Raw genomic sequence first — 15,591 nt, forward strand, 5'->3', positions numbered from 1 at the left:
CCGGCAAAGTGAGTACAGTCTGTCCCACCGGCAGTGTCATTGTGGCTTCGGGCGGTATCGATACCTTACCAAGGTACTGGGAGGTAGTGGGCAACTTTTGAATCTGACTGACCCGCACGAGGTGCTGGAACACTCTCTTGTTAGCTGGGTCTTGAGTGGCGCGGGTCCAGTTGTTTTTGCTGCAGCCCTCAGCCAGGAACTGTCCGACTTCTTTCAGCACATTCATGCCCAGAGTTACAATGGGCCCATCGCCTCCGGGCCCGGTGGTCAGTACAATCCCTTTTCGACCGAGGTCCTTTCCACATGCCCACACGGACATCCATACTGCTCCCGCTACTGGGATAGGTAGTTGATTAGCCGCCACCAGTTTGACAGTGGGTTCCCGGCAGGAACGAGCGACTTCAGGAAAGTGACTTTGGAAGTATGTCTCAGGCATAGTGGTCACTTGAGACCCGGTGTCCATCAAACAGCGGATCCGCTGCCCATTGAATTCAGCCCAGATAATGGGCCTCTCGGAGACAATGTCTTCAGAGCTCCCTCTTCTACTCTCTGAAGCTCGAGACCCCACGGTATGCTCCACAACCGTGGGGCATTTTAGTTTAACGGCTGTCCCCTCCTCCTCCTTTCTCGGTTGGGACAGTCTTTGGAGATATGCCCCCTACCTCCGCAGGTCCAGCACTCCGGTCCTCGTTCTGCCGATAGGTCGGGTACATGTCGTGCTGGGGCCGGATAGGAACGTCTTTCTCGTTCTGGTCTCCGTCCGCATTGAGCAGTACGGTCCGTCGGCAAGGGGGCAGTAGGAGTCTTCCTAATAGAATTCAGCTCACCCCGAATGTCTCGAATTTCCTGACATATTTCCCGTACCCAATCAGGCTCTTGGTTGGTGAATCCAGGAGCAATTGCCTCATGACTTCTAACAGTGGCTTTGAGAACAGGAACTTCTCTCTCCAGGACTCTAGCTTTAGCCCCTACCTCCAGGAAGCCCATATCAGGGCTCAATCGCAGCCGTTCCTTCGGGATCTGCCTCAGGGAAGGGTCTTTCAAGCCAGCAATCAGTTGGTCACGCAACACCTCATCCAATGGTCCCAGTCCTCGGTTCCCATCTCGAGTTTTCTTAGTGATATGGGCCGTCACTTCCTGTAATGCATTAACATACTGATTTACTGTCTCATTTTCCCCTTGGACCCGCTGAAACAACCGTAAGCGCAAGTGTCCCAAATCTGTAGTGTCACCGTGCATGTCCTCTAGAATTTTTATCACTTTATCCATGGTGTCACGGTCCCCAGGTGGGCGGTACATCACAGTCTGTCGGGCCTCTCCATCAAGGGTTAGGAGGGCCAGCTCCGCCTGGGCTAGAGGGTCAAGGGGATACATACGTAGCATACTTCTCAGTCTTTCTGCCCAGTCCCAAAGTGACATGCCATCCCCCGTAAACTTGGGAAGATGGCTGAGCATAACCCCCAGGGGTATATGGCTCCGGCCGGACCCAGCCACAGACTGATCCGCCATCTCTGCGTCTGAATGTTGCATCCTGCCGACTACGCCAAATGTAAGGCAGGTACCGGAATGCAACGCACAGAGACACAAGGCGAGAACAGTCAGAGATGTTTGTAAACAGTTTTATACAACAGGTATACTGAAACAAGGGATTAGCAACAAGGGTAATGAACAGTGGTTTGAAATATCAGAAAAATACGAAATTTCTCAAAGTAAGGCGCAGTCTCTTAAAATAAGGCACAGTCTCTTAAAGTAAGGTGATGCCCTCAAGCATGAGAAGCACCACACAAGTTCTTTAACCGTGAATTTGGCCCTAGCGGGGGTCACCGGTTATTCCCGCTAGGCCGTGAGTCTCTTTCCAGATGAATTCAATTAAATCACGTTGTGCTACTTTAGCCCCAACCGTCCCCCTCCCAACCTGAGTACTTAAACCCAATTGTCCCCGGTACCGTGGGTGAGCAGTGGAAGTGACGGCCATGCTCACGTATGCAGCTCCTCTCTGCTTGGCTGTTGGGGGCAGTCTCTCGAGCCTTGGATAGGGGGGTCCAGGCCTCGTCTGTCGGCGGCCGACGTCGGGTTCCGCGAACTCACTCACCACCGCGATCAGGTTCCTAGGATCCTCAGCAGGCACAGCACTCGAGTCACAACTGTGAGGGATCCGGAGCTCTTTTACCGGTGCCCGGCTGGAGCACCTCTCAGGCCTCTGGATTTGGCCTGTCACGCGGGGTTTCTCAGGACGCAGGGAGCACGTCTGCTCCTCTCTGCTGCTTGGCGCCAAAGACCCCTCAGGTTTCTCTGAACTCCTTCCTGGAAGTCACCTGATCGGGTCCAGCCTCTGAATCTGCCCTCCCTGCAACTTCCTTTGTATATTTTGGTTCTGCTTTACTGTCTCTGGCCAGTAGATGGCAGTCTCGCTCCATCCTTGAAACGTCATGTTGAAGTTCTTTTACAAGCTTTTTTGCTCGTTCTACATAGTCACCGTGGCGGCGACCCAGTCCGTGACCCAGGGCGGTCAAACCAGTGGCAGTCTATGTGTATAGGTGATGTATAGTCAGACTACGCCACCTGTGGATTGCGGTTAAGGAGAACCGCCGCTGCGGAGCAGTCCACTGAAGCTGGTGATATGCGCCGCAAGTGTAGTATAACTCCCCACAGGAAGAGTGTAGCTTCACGGCAGCGCAGGTGAATGATGGTGGTGGTTGTGCACGGGAGCAGTAGTAACGACTCAGAGTCTTGGCAGTGCAGTTCAGAGCCTTTACTGATGGCAATTATTAAGGTCCTGCTGGGAGTACTGGCTAGCAGTGGAGGCCTGGCCGGTCTGAGAGCAAACTAAGAGTTCCGCTGGCCAGGTGAAGTTGTAGGCCTGCCGTTCTGACTGCACTCTTTCTGGCTACTCTGCTGTAGTCGTGTGGTAGCCCATGTCCCTGAGTGTACCGTGTGGTGCTCACCCGTATGGCTGGCGACTTGGACCCTTGGTATTCCTCGCTCCTCTGTGGCGGTACCGGTCCCTTTCGTGTGGCTGAGCCTCCGAGCTTCCTATGGCCAGAGGACCTGAAATCCCCTGCCGTGTGGTTTCTGCTGCTGGGCGTATAATCCCCACAGCCTCGGACTCCGGTGTCCGGTTCGTGGTGTCTCCAGCCAGGACGAGTTCTAATCGCTCCAGTCCCTGGCTCTCTGCTCCTGTCTTGCCTACAGGGCTCCTTGCTTTGCTGCTCTGTCCCTGTCTCCGGAACTACTCACTAACCCCGCCCCAGATCCAGTTTATAAAGGGCAGGATCCTCCCCTTCCTGGCCTGGGGCAGGAGGTGATGCATGTAAAGCACTCCTGACCAGGAAACCCCTGCCTGCTCTCAGACATGGTATTGCTACCACTGTGGCAACCAGACCCCCTGGGGTGCCACACTCCCCCCTAGTAAATTTTAGTTATCCGGGACTAAACACATTTTATAAGACATACAGGTAATAAGCAATAACATCAACATATTAACATATTTACAGGCAGTTTAGTCCTTAAGGTCACGGTATCATCCGTAACCAGGTGTCCTTTCACCCAACAAGGTGCATTTTGAGGGACCCGTCCCAAACCCTCAACGTAGGCCCTGGGGTGGCTACAGGGCATTGATGATCCGGAGTTGGACCACATCTTCAGCCACCTCCACTGGTTTTTGTTCTGTGGTCTGGCACAAAAGGGGCACTTTACAAGTGCAACTATTTACAAGGTACAGTTCCGGTTATTCATTGTCCATAACCTGCCAGTCCATGAACCCTGTCGGGTAACTAGAATAACACAATTAGTACTCAGGCAACAAACATTGAACATTTCAACAGTGACAATACACAGGCATATATATCAAATTTAAATTCTCCAGCGGGTATTTGACCCTTGGTCCTCCTGGTGGACCTACGCAACACACTGCCTGTTTGTGTCCTTTCTGGGTCCCTAGTTTCTACCCCTTGTGTAGTGGGCTCACTAGTGTCTGCACTACAGGTATTTTGAGGTGTTACTGGTAGGTTGGGCAGCTTCCTACATGTCCTTTGACTTACCATGGGCACGACAGGTTCGCTACTAGCAGAGGGTTGATTCTCCTGGTCTGCTGTCGAGGAATCTTCTGCCTCCGGGGCCAATTGCTCTTCCAGCTCTACTGAATCCTCTGCAGGCTCTTGAGGGGTTGGCTGGAGAAATGTAAGGACGGGCACAACAATGGCATTATTTATTTGTGTCCAGGACGGGGGAAATTCTCTGAGTACTGTACTGACCATCTCTTCCCTTTCCTCTGCGAGTTGAGGGCTATCTTGGTCTTCTTCAGCACTTTGCAGCTGCTCGGGACATTTCTTCAGGTGGTCTCTGGAGACTGTTGCTGTCGTCTCCCCTCCATCCTTACTTATAAGGTACACCTTAGGGTTTTCGTGACTTGATGGTAGTACGGTGTACGGTTCTTTCTCCCACTGGTCATCCAACTTATGGAGCCGCCTTTTTCTCTTTAGGACTTGCTCTCCAGGTGCCAGGGGAACAGCAGGTGCATGTTGATTGTAGGCCCGCTCTTGCCTTTGTCTTGCTTGAGACAGACTCCTCTCAACACTTTCCTGTACTTTGTGGTACTGCTGTTGTCGTTCAGTATCCCAGTCTGCATCTGGTGAGGCATCCTCTGGTGTCAGGACTCCCATATCCAGGTCAATGGGCAGTTTACCAGGCCTTACTCTCATCAGGTAAGCAGGCGTGCAGTTGGTGGAATTCACCGGGATGTGGTTGTACAGGTCCACTAGGTCCGGCAACTTTTCAGGCCACAGACTGCGTTCTTCCAGGGGCAACGTCTTCAGCAGGTCTATCACTACCTGGTTCATCTTTTCACACAGCCCGTTGGTTTGGGGGTGATAGGGCGTTGTCCTTATCTTTTTGCAGCCATACAGTTTGCAGAATTCCTGAAAGACCTCCGCTTCGAAGGCTGGACCTTGATCAGTCAGCCACGTTCCGGATACCCGTGTGGATGGCAGAAATGCTGCTGGAACGCTTTGGCCGCTGTTTGAGCCGTTTGGTCCTTGACCGGCACTACCACCAGGAACCTGGAGTAGTGGTCTACGATGGTGAGGGCGTAGACGTAGCCTGACCTGCTTGGAGATAGCTTCACATGGTCCAGGGCTACCAGTTCAAGTGGCTGATTGGTGATGATGGGCTGCAGGGGAGCCCTCTGACTGGTACGGTCTTTTCTCCTCAGGTTGCATGGGCCGCAGTCTCGACACCACCTCTCAATGGCTCCTCTCATGCCAACCCAATAGAACCGTTCATGCAGCAGGACCTCCAGCTTTTTCCATCCGAAGTGTCCCGCTCCATCGTGGTACGCTTCCAAGGCCATAGCCACGTCCCGTCTTGGGACCACCACCTGCCAGACCAGCTCGTGTGTCCGGGAATTGACATGTCTCCGACACAGCTTCCCTCCATAGACGAACAGCTTGCTCTTTTCCTTCCACAGCTGTTTGGCTTCCTCCGGAGCATCTGGATCAAGGCGGGCATCAGCCTGTGTCAGTAACTCCTTCACCAGGCGGATGGCCGGGTCACTGTCTTGCGTCTCTGGCCAGCCGTGATGGGGCAAGGGATTAAATGTGGCTTCTTTGGCGGCAGAGTGTTTGTCCTTCACGCAGTGGGAGCACTGAGTGATCCCATGACGGTGGAAGGCGGGGATCTCTATCTCTTCCAGCTCTTCCGGATCCCCCCCCCGTCCGGCAAGTGGGGCATTCTGGACAGCGCGTCTGCGTTGGCATTCTTGCGCCCAGCCTGGTACTTGATGGTGAATTCATAGTTGGATAGGCGGGCCATCCATCTCTGCTCCAGGGCACCAAGTTTTGCAGTGTCCAGGTGTGTCAACGGGTTGTTGTCCGTGTACACGGTGAACTTGGAAGAGGCAAGGTAATGTTTAAAGCATTCTGTAACTGCCCACACCACTGCCAGGAACTCTAGCTTGAAGGAGCTATAATTTCAGGGTTTCTCTCAGTAGGCCGGAGCTTCCTGCTGGCATAAGCGATTACCCGTTCTCTGCCCTGTTGGATCTGGGACAGCACCGCCCCTAGCCCGATGTTGCTCGCGTCCGTGTGGAGAATAAAAGGCTGGCCGTAATCATGGTACGCCAGGATTTCATCCCCCTTGAGGGCCATCTTCAGCTGGTGGAAGGACTCATCCTCCAGCTTGTCCCATTTGAAGGGCGGCTTCTGGTTTTTGGCCTTCCTGGACTGGCCTATCAGGAGGTACTGCATAGGAGCTGACATTTTGGTGAAACCGGGGATGAATCTTCGGTAGTAGCCTACCAACCCGAGGAACTGCCGCACTTCCTTTATGCTGGAGGGTCTCGGCCAGTCCTTAATCACTGTAATTTTATCGGGGTCGGGAGCCACTCCGTCAGCACTCACCACATGTCCCAGGTACTGTACCTTTGGTTTCAGTAGATGGCATTTTGAAGGCTTCACCTTTAGACCAAAGCCTGCCAGGGCGTCAAACACTTCTGCCAGGTGCTCCAGATGATCCTCGTATGTTTTGGAATACACGATGACATCGTCCAGGTATAGCAGGACCGTCTCGAAATTCCGATGTCCCAAACAGCACTCCATCAGCTGCTGGATGGTCCCTGGGGCGTTGCAGAGTCCGAACGGCATACAGTTAAATTCGCTGAGGCCCATCGGGGTGGTGAATGCAGTCTTCTCCTTGTCTGCCTCTGCTACAGGAACCTGCCAGTACCCGCTAGTAAGGTCCAAAGTGGAAAAGAAGTTAGCAGTTTTTAATGCAGCTAAGGACTCTTCTATTCTAGGTAACGGGTACGCATCTTTGTGTGTTATGCGGTTGACCTTCCTGTAATCTACACACATTCTCATGGTGCCATCTTTCTTCTTTACAAGAACTAGTGGAGCCGCCCAGGGGCTACAGCTGTCTCTTATTACCCCAGCCTCCTTCATTTCTCGTAACATTCCCTTGGCATTTTGGTAGTGTGCAGGGGGAACAGGCCGGTACCTTTCCTTGATGGGTGGATGGTCTCTCGTGGGGATATGGTATTCTACCCCCTTTACTCACCCAAAGTCAAGTGGATGTTTACAAAAGACTCTTTCGTACTCCTGAACCACCCGGTAGACTCCCTGTTTTTGGTGTGGGGGAGTGGAGTCAGTACCTACATGCAGCCTCTGCCACCAGTCCTCCATGTGTTTCTTGGAGCCGTTATCCTCCTTGGGTTGAGATAGAGGCAAGGGTTCCACTGCTTTTATAGAGTCTTGGTTGACGGTGAACAGTTTGGCTAGGGTGGCATAGCGCGGTAAATGTATCTCTCTTTCCCCAATGTTCAGGATGCGGATGGGTACCCTCCCATGACGGACATCAACCACCCCCCGGGCTGTCAAAATGGTGGGCCTACTGTCTGAGTAGACGGGTTCCACCATGGCTTGGTAAGCTCTACCCCTTAGGCCTATAGCTGCCTGGCACCAAATCATCATTTCACTTTTTGGGGGCATGGCGATAGGGAATGGGTCACTCATCCTCACATTACCAATTTCACCACCAGATAGTTCTACCTGCTGCCTTTTCATCAGGGCTCTGATCTCCCTTTGTAGAACCCGTTGCTGGCTGGAACTGGCGGTTTCCGCAACCTGCTGCAATAAGACAATTATCTCTGCAAGACAATTTTCAATAACATTAGTGCCTAAAGTTATCATGGGATGACTTTCTCGGCGATCAATGTCGACAATAATCAGTCCTTGTGCTGGCAGTTCGACTTTGCCAACTTTTATGGTCACTTCCTTGAACCCCACCTGAGGCACGGGTTGACCATTGCTGGCATAAATGCTCAAATGTTCGTCTGGACGGCGGGTAATATCAAAGTCATTCCAGTACCGCTTAAAAAGAATGTAGGGGATGGTGGTCACCTGGGATCCAGTGTCCAGCAACGCGCTCATTGGAAAGCCGTCCAGCATGACAGGTAGGACCGGTCGTCCTCCCACATATTTGTCTCGCCAGCTTGGTGGGCCTGGTGGTCTTATGCCTGGGGGTTGGCCCTCTGCCCCAGGTTTTGCCCGTTTAAATGACAGTACCTTGCATAATGTCCTGGCTGGTTGCAGCGGCGGCAGATGGGTTGTCCGTCCTGGTCGTAGCGGTCGCTGTTCCTCCCTCTCAATGGTGGAATCCTCTTCTGTCGGCGCCACGGGACGTCCTCCGGGCTGGAAGCCAGCTGGATCTTTCCTTGGGGAGAAATCTGCAAAGACTGTACAGTTTTGGTTAGCGCGGCTACACTTTTAGTTAGTTCTTGGACCTGATGGTGTAGGTCTGCAGACGGGGCATTGTCCAGAACCTGTACCTCAGCTCCTACAGGCTCTGCAGATGAGGGGGCCACCTCCTGGTGGTAAGTGATAGCTGGGCGCCTGTGAGCTGTGGCGCCACCTGGTGCTGGTTCTCGGAGCACCCGGATGGCTCTGTCCTTAAATTGGGCAAAGTCTAAGTCAGGGTTCTGCAGGGCCATTATGCGCAACTGGGTTCGGTGGGCGCTGGACAGTAGACCTTCAATAAACTGCTCTGTTAACAGTCTATTTTCATCACGTACACTGTCAGGGTCCACCTGCCTAATGGCTCTCAGCGCCTCCTGTAAGTTCAAAGCATAGTCCCGTATACTGTCCTGTGCCTGTTGTTTGCACCCATAAAATTTCATTTTGATCTCTGCGGTGGTGCGGGTATCGAAAGTGTCCTTTAGACGGGCCAGTATCTCCTTTACAGTTCCCTTCTCTCTGACTGACCAGGATTTCACCTCTCTTTGGGCTGCGCCGATCAACTGGCCTATCAGGATGCTCACTTTCTGCTCCTCGGACAGGGGGTATACTTTGAACAGGCTATTTAGTCTCTCTTTGAAGTCACTCAGGGTGTACGACTCCCCTGAGTACTGGGGCAGCCACGCCGCTCCTGGGATGTAGGGCATGGTGAATGGCATCACTGCGGCAGCGGCCGCGCTGGCGGTGGAAGTTCCCTCCATATCCAGCGTCTTCCTCCCCTCTAGTGAACCGTGGCCTACCTTCCTTCTCCTTTCCTCCGTAGGCCGCAGTTCCGCAGGCGATCGTATCCTTGTAGGACCTGGCGTCGCATGCGTCTGACGTCAGCCCCCGCTGTGGCTCCTTCCAGGACCTGGCGCTGCGTCAGTGCGTGGGGCGGGGCTTTGCACTTCGCGCGTTTTCAGCGGTTCCGCCCCTCTTCTTCCCGCGCGGCGACCCGAAAATGGCGGAAGATGGTGGGAAAACGGCAGCAGATGGCAGGAAATCTTCACCACGGTATGCGACACAGTCTGTGAAGGCGCGCAGTACCCGGTGGTAGCGGGCACGTAATCCTGCCGACTACGCCAAAGTTGACGCGCCCCCTGGGCAGTGCGGGGGGACCCGTAACCGGTCCTTGTTGGATGCTGGGGGTTGTAGTCACCGTGGCGGCGACCTGGTCCGTGACCCAGGGCGGTCAAACCAGTGGCAGTCTATGTGTATAGGTGATGTATAGTCCGACTACGCCACCTGTGGATTGCGGTTATGGAGAACCGCCACTGCGGAGCAGTCCACTGAAGCTGGTGATATGCGCAGCAAGTGTAGTATAACTCCCCACAGGAAGAGTGTAGCTTCAGGGCAGCGCAGGTGAATGATGGTGGTGGTTGTGCACGGGAGCAGTAGTAACGACTCAGAGTCTTGGCAGTGCAGTTCAGGGCCTTTACTGATGGCAATTATTAAGGTCCCGCTGGGAGTACTGGCTAGCAGTGGAGGCCTGGCCGGTCTGAGAGCAAACTAAGAGTTCCGCTGGCCAGGTGAAGTTGTAGGCCTGCCGTTCTGACTGCACTCTTTCTGGCTACCCTGCTGTAGTCGTGTGGTAGCCCACATCCCTGAGTGTACCGTGTGGTGCTCACCCGTATGGCTGGCGACTTGGACCCTTGGTATTCCTCGCTCCTCTGTGGCGGTACCGGTCCCTTTCGTGTGGCTGAGCCTCCGAGCTTCCTATGGCCAGAGGACCTGAAATCCCCTGCCGTGTGGTTTCTGCTGCTGGGCGTATAATCCCCACAGCCTCGGACTCCGGTGTCCGGTTCGTGGTGTCTCCAGCCAGGACGAGCTCTAATCGCTCCAGTCCCTGGCTCTCTGCTCCTGTCTTGCCTACAGGGCTCCTTGCTTTGCTGCTCTGTCCCTGTCTCTGGAACTACTCACTTACCCCGCCCCAGATCCAGTTTATAAAGGGCAGGATCCTCCCCTTCCTGGCCTGGGGCAGGAGGTGATGCATGTAAAGCACTCCTGACCAGGAAACTCCTGCCTGCTCTCAGACATGGTATTGCTACCACTGTGGCAACCAGACCCCCTGGGGTGCCACACATGCACATCAAAATATAGCATACACTGATTCACAAAGCCGCGAAATTTGTCACGATCACCATTAAACCTGAATGGTGGCAACTTAGGTGGACTGGCTGGTGGCGGTTGACCAGAGGGTAAAGTCACTTGTGCCGCTATTTGCGTGTTTAAGTCCTGGAAAGCTCGTCCATATTGGGACTCCAAGCCAGCAAGTTTGTTTTCCTGAGCCGCCATACGGGTACTTAAGTCCTGTAAAGTTTGTCCAAACACTTGCTGATTGTGCTCAAGGCCTCCAAGTCTCTTTTGCGCACCTTCCACATCTTTCTGCAGAGTTCTAATTATGGTGTACACCTGCTCTAACTTGCTTTCTGCAGTCATTGCTCCAGCAGTCTCCTAAAGTAGCTAGAGTATACTGTAACAATTATAGTGTATAACTAAAGAGACTGTTTGCGTGGAGCAAGACACAACAGTACACAGTTTATAGGTGAAAAGTCTATATTAAAGCACACAGTGTTTTACACAAAAATGCAGAGAAATCTCAAAGTCTTAAGTTCACAGAATAATGAGTCTTTGCAAGGTTGGTTCACCATTATATATGTATATATCAGCAAGTCCATACAATGCAGAAGCAATCAAAGAGGCCCGGGTAAAAGTCTTGGACAGTGCAGACCAGTCCCGTGCTCAGCGACCATCCGAATAAGGAGAGTGAGAACTCAGAGCAGCTTACTTGAGAGCCAAAGCATATGGAGGGCAGAGGTGCAGAGGAACAAGCACAAAACAGCCAGGGACACGAGAAATGCTGGAAACTAGAGTATGAAGCAGGCTCTCAGGGAACAGGAGATTGCAGCAGAACTTCAGGAGCATGCAGAAAGCCAGGAAGTCACCAGAAGGAGGATCTCAGGCAAAATACTCTAGCACTGGACTAGAGGCTGGGGTGGAGTTATAAGGGCAGGAGGTAAGGGCACATGTTACAGAAGACGCCATCTTGAAAAAGGGCAGAAATGTCCTAAAGGAAAACAAAACATTCAGAGTCCTGACATTGGGGATCAGAGGATCATCTGGTTTGTTTGATGATTCTGTGGTGATCAGAGGATCATATGGGTCTGGTTTCTGTGATGAACAGATGGTCATCTTCAGTCTGGTTCCTATGGCAATCTGAGCATCACCATTGGATTGGTGTCTCTGGCAATCAGCGGATTACATGGGTCTGATTTTGGTGGTGATCAGAGGACCACATGCATCTGGTTTCTGTGACTAGCAGCTGATATTTCCAGAGTAAATTGACTGGAAACAGATTTAAATTTCCCAGTTAAGGCCCCTATACACATTAGACTAATGAAGGCAGAAACCACAGATATTGATGGGTTCAGTCGACAGTCTAATTTGCATGGTAATGCTGGCAGACTGATGGTTGGAAGAGATTTTAATTGGGTATGGCTGATTTCGGACTGGCGGTCATATTGTCCTCCTGGAGATAAGCCACTGACCAACATGTCAGCCGGCGACTTTCTCATAGAGAACACAGAAGCACTTGGCCGAGCAAGCCCTCCTATGTATGGGAGAGATGGATGCCGGTTGAACAATTGGCTAGAGCATCGTTCAGCCAACAGCCACCTAATGTGTATAGCTAGATTTATTTTAATTATGCAGTTGTCTTCTTTATTAATTGAGAGATCCATTCATTGAATAATTCTTGGAATACTATTTCAATCTTTCTACGAGATTTCTTCATTTTTCTCCACGGAAATACTGTATATTTATGTTTATATAATTTTATCTTTCATCTTCTTACTTTTATTTTATATTTTACTGTTTTTTGTAGATCAGCCAAGCAATTCGGAAGAAGAAAATTGTGCAGTGGTTCGTTCTGAGATGTCTGGTGCCTGGCAGACCCGAAATTGCTATAATGCTCTACCCTACGCATGCAAGAAAAGCTCCAAGAAGAATCTTCCCCCTATAGGTGAGTATGATGAAAGAGTCTGATGAAATTAAAAGTTATGTTCCCACGAAGAGCTTCCGGTGAACTTTTGAAACTGCAGAGTTTCTGCACCATTTCTGCTGAATATGCACTTCAGAGCTATTACTCCTCACAGCTCCCTTACACATGCACACTAGATTCCATTGAGCATGCATATGTATCCTCAATAGGGACTGGGGGATAAACCACTCTCAGAAATCTCTAGTAGCGACTCATGTGTATGGCCATCTTAGAGAGGACTTATCGCCACAAACTGGTTATTAGCTTTATTTTAAAAAAATTTGTTGTAAACAAACTACATATTTTTTTTAAATATGAGTCATAAAAAAAATAATAATGGTGCGTTCCAGTAAATAAATGACCAACTTGACAATGAACTTCGGCACCCTCCTACAAACCTCTACTGCACCATATACCACCAGAATGCGAGATGTCGCTATAATATATATACAGTGCCTACAAGTAGTATTCAACCCCCTGCAGATTTAGCTGGTTTGATAAGATGCAAATAAGTTAGAGCCTTCAAACTGCAAACGAGAGTAGGTTTTATGAACAGAAGCATAAATCTTACAAACCAAAAAGTTATGTTGCTCAGTTGAATTTTATTAAATTTTAAACATAAAAGTGTGGGTCAATTATTATTCAACCCCTATGTTTAATATTTTGTGGAATAACCCTTGTTTGCAATTACAGCTAATAATCGTCTTTTATAAGACCTGATCAGGCCGGCACAGGTCTGTGGAGTTATCTTGGCCCACTCCTCCATGCAGATCTTCTCCAAGTTATCTAGGTTCTTTGGGTGTCTCATGTGGACTTTATTCTTGAGCTCCTTCCACAAGTTTTCAATTGGGTTAAGGTCAGGAGACTGACTAGGCCACTCCAACACCTTGACTTTTTCCCTATTGAACCAGGCCTTGGTTTTCTTGGCTGTGTGCTTTGGGTCGTTGTCTTGTTGGAAGATGAAATTACGACCCATCTTAAGATCCTTGATGGAGGAGCGGAGGTTCTTGGCCAAAATCTCCAGGTAGGCTGTGCTATCCATCTTCCCATGGATGCGGACCAGATGGCCAGGCCCCTTGGCAGAGAAACAGCCCCACAGCATGATCCTGCCACCACCATGCTTGACTGTAGGGATGGTATTCTTGGGGTCGTATGCAGTGCCATCCAGTCTCCAAACGTCACGTGTGTGGTTGGCACCAAAGATCTCGATCTTGGTCTCATCAGACCATAGAACCTTGAACCAGTCTGTCTCAGAGTCCTCCAAGTGATCATGAGCAAACTGTAGACGAGCCTTGACATGACGCTTTGAAAGAAAAGGTACCTTACGGGCTCGTCTGGAACGGAGACCATTGCGGTGGAGTACGTTACTTATGGTATTGACTGAAACCAATGTCCCCACTGCCATGAGATCTTCCCGGAGCTCCTTCCTTGTTGTCCTTGGGTTAGCCTTGACTCTTCGGACAAGCCTGGCCTCGGCACGGGAGGACACTTTCAAAGGCTGTCCTGGCCGTGGAAGGCTAACAGTAGTTCCATAAGCCTTCCACTTACGGATGATGCTCCCAACAGTGGAGACAGGTAGGCCCAACTCCTTGGAAAGGGTTTTGTACCCCTTGCCAGCCTTGTGACCCTCCACGATCTTGTCTCTGATGGCCTTGGAATGCTCCTTTGTCTTTCCCATGTTGACCATGTCTGAGTGCTGTTCACAAGTTTGGGGAGGGTCTTAAATAGTCAGAAAAGGCTGGCAAAAGAGATCTTTAATCCACACATGTGAAGCTCATTATTCTTGGTGCCTGAACTACTTCTTAATACTTTAGGGGGACCAAACAGAATTCTTGTGGCTTGAGGGGTTGAATAATAAATGACACTCTGAATTAACTTTTAACGTTTTAAAAAAAAAAAAAAAAAAAAAATTTGCTGCAGTGCATTTCCCACTTCCAGGCTGATCTACAGTACAAATGTCACAATGCCAAGTTAATTCCGCATGTGTCAACCAGCTAAATCTGCAGGGGGTTGAATACTACTTGTAGGCACTGTATATATATATATACATATACAGTCATGACCAAAAGTGTTGGCACCCTTGAAATTGTTCCTGAAAAATAAGTATTTCTCCCAGAAAAGTATTGCAGTTACATATGTTCTGTGTTATACACATGCTTATTTTCTATGTGTGTATTGGAACAACACAAAAAAAAACAGAGAAAAAAAGCAAATTGGACATAATTTCACACAAAACCCCAAAAAAGATTTGCACAAAATTGTTGGCTCCCTCAACTGAGTTAAACACCCTTTAGAATGCATAACTACAATCAATCACTTCCTATAACCATCAACAATACACCTCTCAACTGGAATTTTGGAAAAATCTCTTCTTTTGCAAACTGCTCCAGGTCTCTCATATTTGAAGGGTGTCTTCTCCCAACAGCAATTTTAAGATCTCTCCACAGGTGTTCAATGGGATTTAGATCTGGACTCATTGCTGGCCACTTGAGAACTCTCCTTCACTTGGTTTCCATCCATTTCTGGGTGCTTCTTGAAGTATGTTTGGGGTCATTGTCCTGCTGGAAGACCCATGACTTAGGATGCAAACACCAGCTTTCTGACACTGGGCACCACATTGCGGCACAATATCCTTTGGCAATCTTCAGATTTCATGATGCCTTGCACACAATCAAGGCACCCAGTGCCATAGGCAGCAAAACAACCCCAAAACATCTTTGAACCTCCACCATATTTGACTGTAGGTACTGTGTTCTTTTCTTTGTAGGCCTCATTCCATTTTCGGTAAACAGTAGAATGATGTGCTTTACCAAAAAGCTTTATCTTGATCTCATCTGCCCACAAGACCCAGAAGGATTTTAGCTTACTCACGTACATTGTGGCAAACTGCAGTCTAGCTTTTTTATGTTTCTGTGTCAACAGTTAGATCCTCCTGGGTCTCCTTTGGTAGCATTTTATTTCATTCAAACGTCTACTGATAGTATGTGCTGACACTGATGTTCCCTGAGCCGGGAGCCGTGATGATGCACCCTGAGCTTGGAATTTCTTTGGAACTTGATGGGGCTGCTTATCCTCCATCAGGACTATCCTGCGTTGCAACATTTCATCAATTTTTCTTTTCCGTCCACGTCCAGAGAGATTAGCTACAGTGCCTTGGGATGCAACTTATTGATTATGTTGCGCACCGTGGATAAAGGAACATCAAGATCTCTGGAGATGGACTTGTAACTTTGAGATTGTTGATATTTTTATCACAATTTTGGAAAGGTGCCAAAAATTTTGTCTGGC

General features: G+C 50.1%; 1 protein-coding gene across 1 annotated transcript in view; it reads left to right on the forward strand.

The window, feature by feature from the left end:
* MRC2 (mannose receptor C-type 2) overlaps window positions 1–15,591 on the forward strand; it is a 135,398-nt gene that overhangs the window by 67,387 nt on the left and 52,420 nt on the right. The window contains exon 6 of the mRNA XM_073683147.1: window positions 12,148–12,285. Within this exon, the coding sequence (XP_073539248.1) occupies window positions 12,148–12,285 (138 nt within the window). The remainder of the gene's footprint in view (window positions 1–12,147; window positions 12,286–15,591) is intronic.

Source organism: Phyllobates terribilis, unplaced genomic scaffold, assembly GCF_046119375.1.
Source record: "Phyllobates terribilis strain yellow unplaced genomic scaffold, ASM4611937v1 Scaffold_5__5_contigs__length_657084704, whole genome shotgun sequence".
In the NCBI taxonomy this organism is placed as follows: Eukaryota; Metazoa; Chordata; class Amphibia; order Anura; family Dendrobatidae; genus Phyllobates; species Phyllobates terribilis.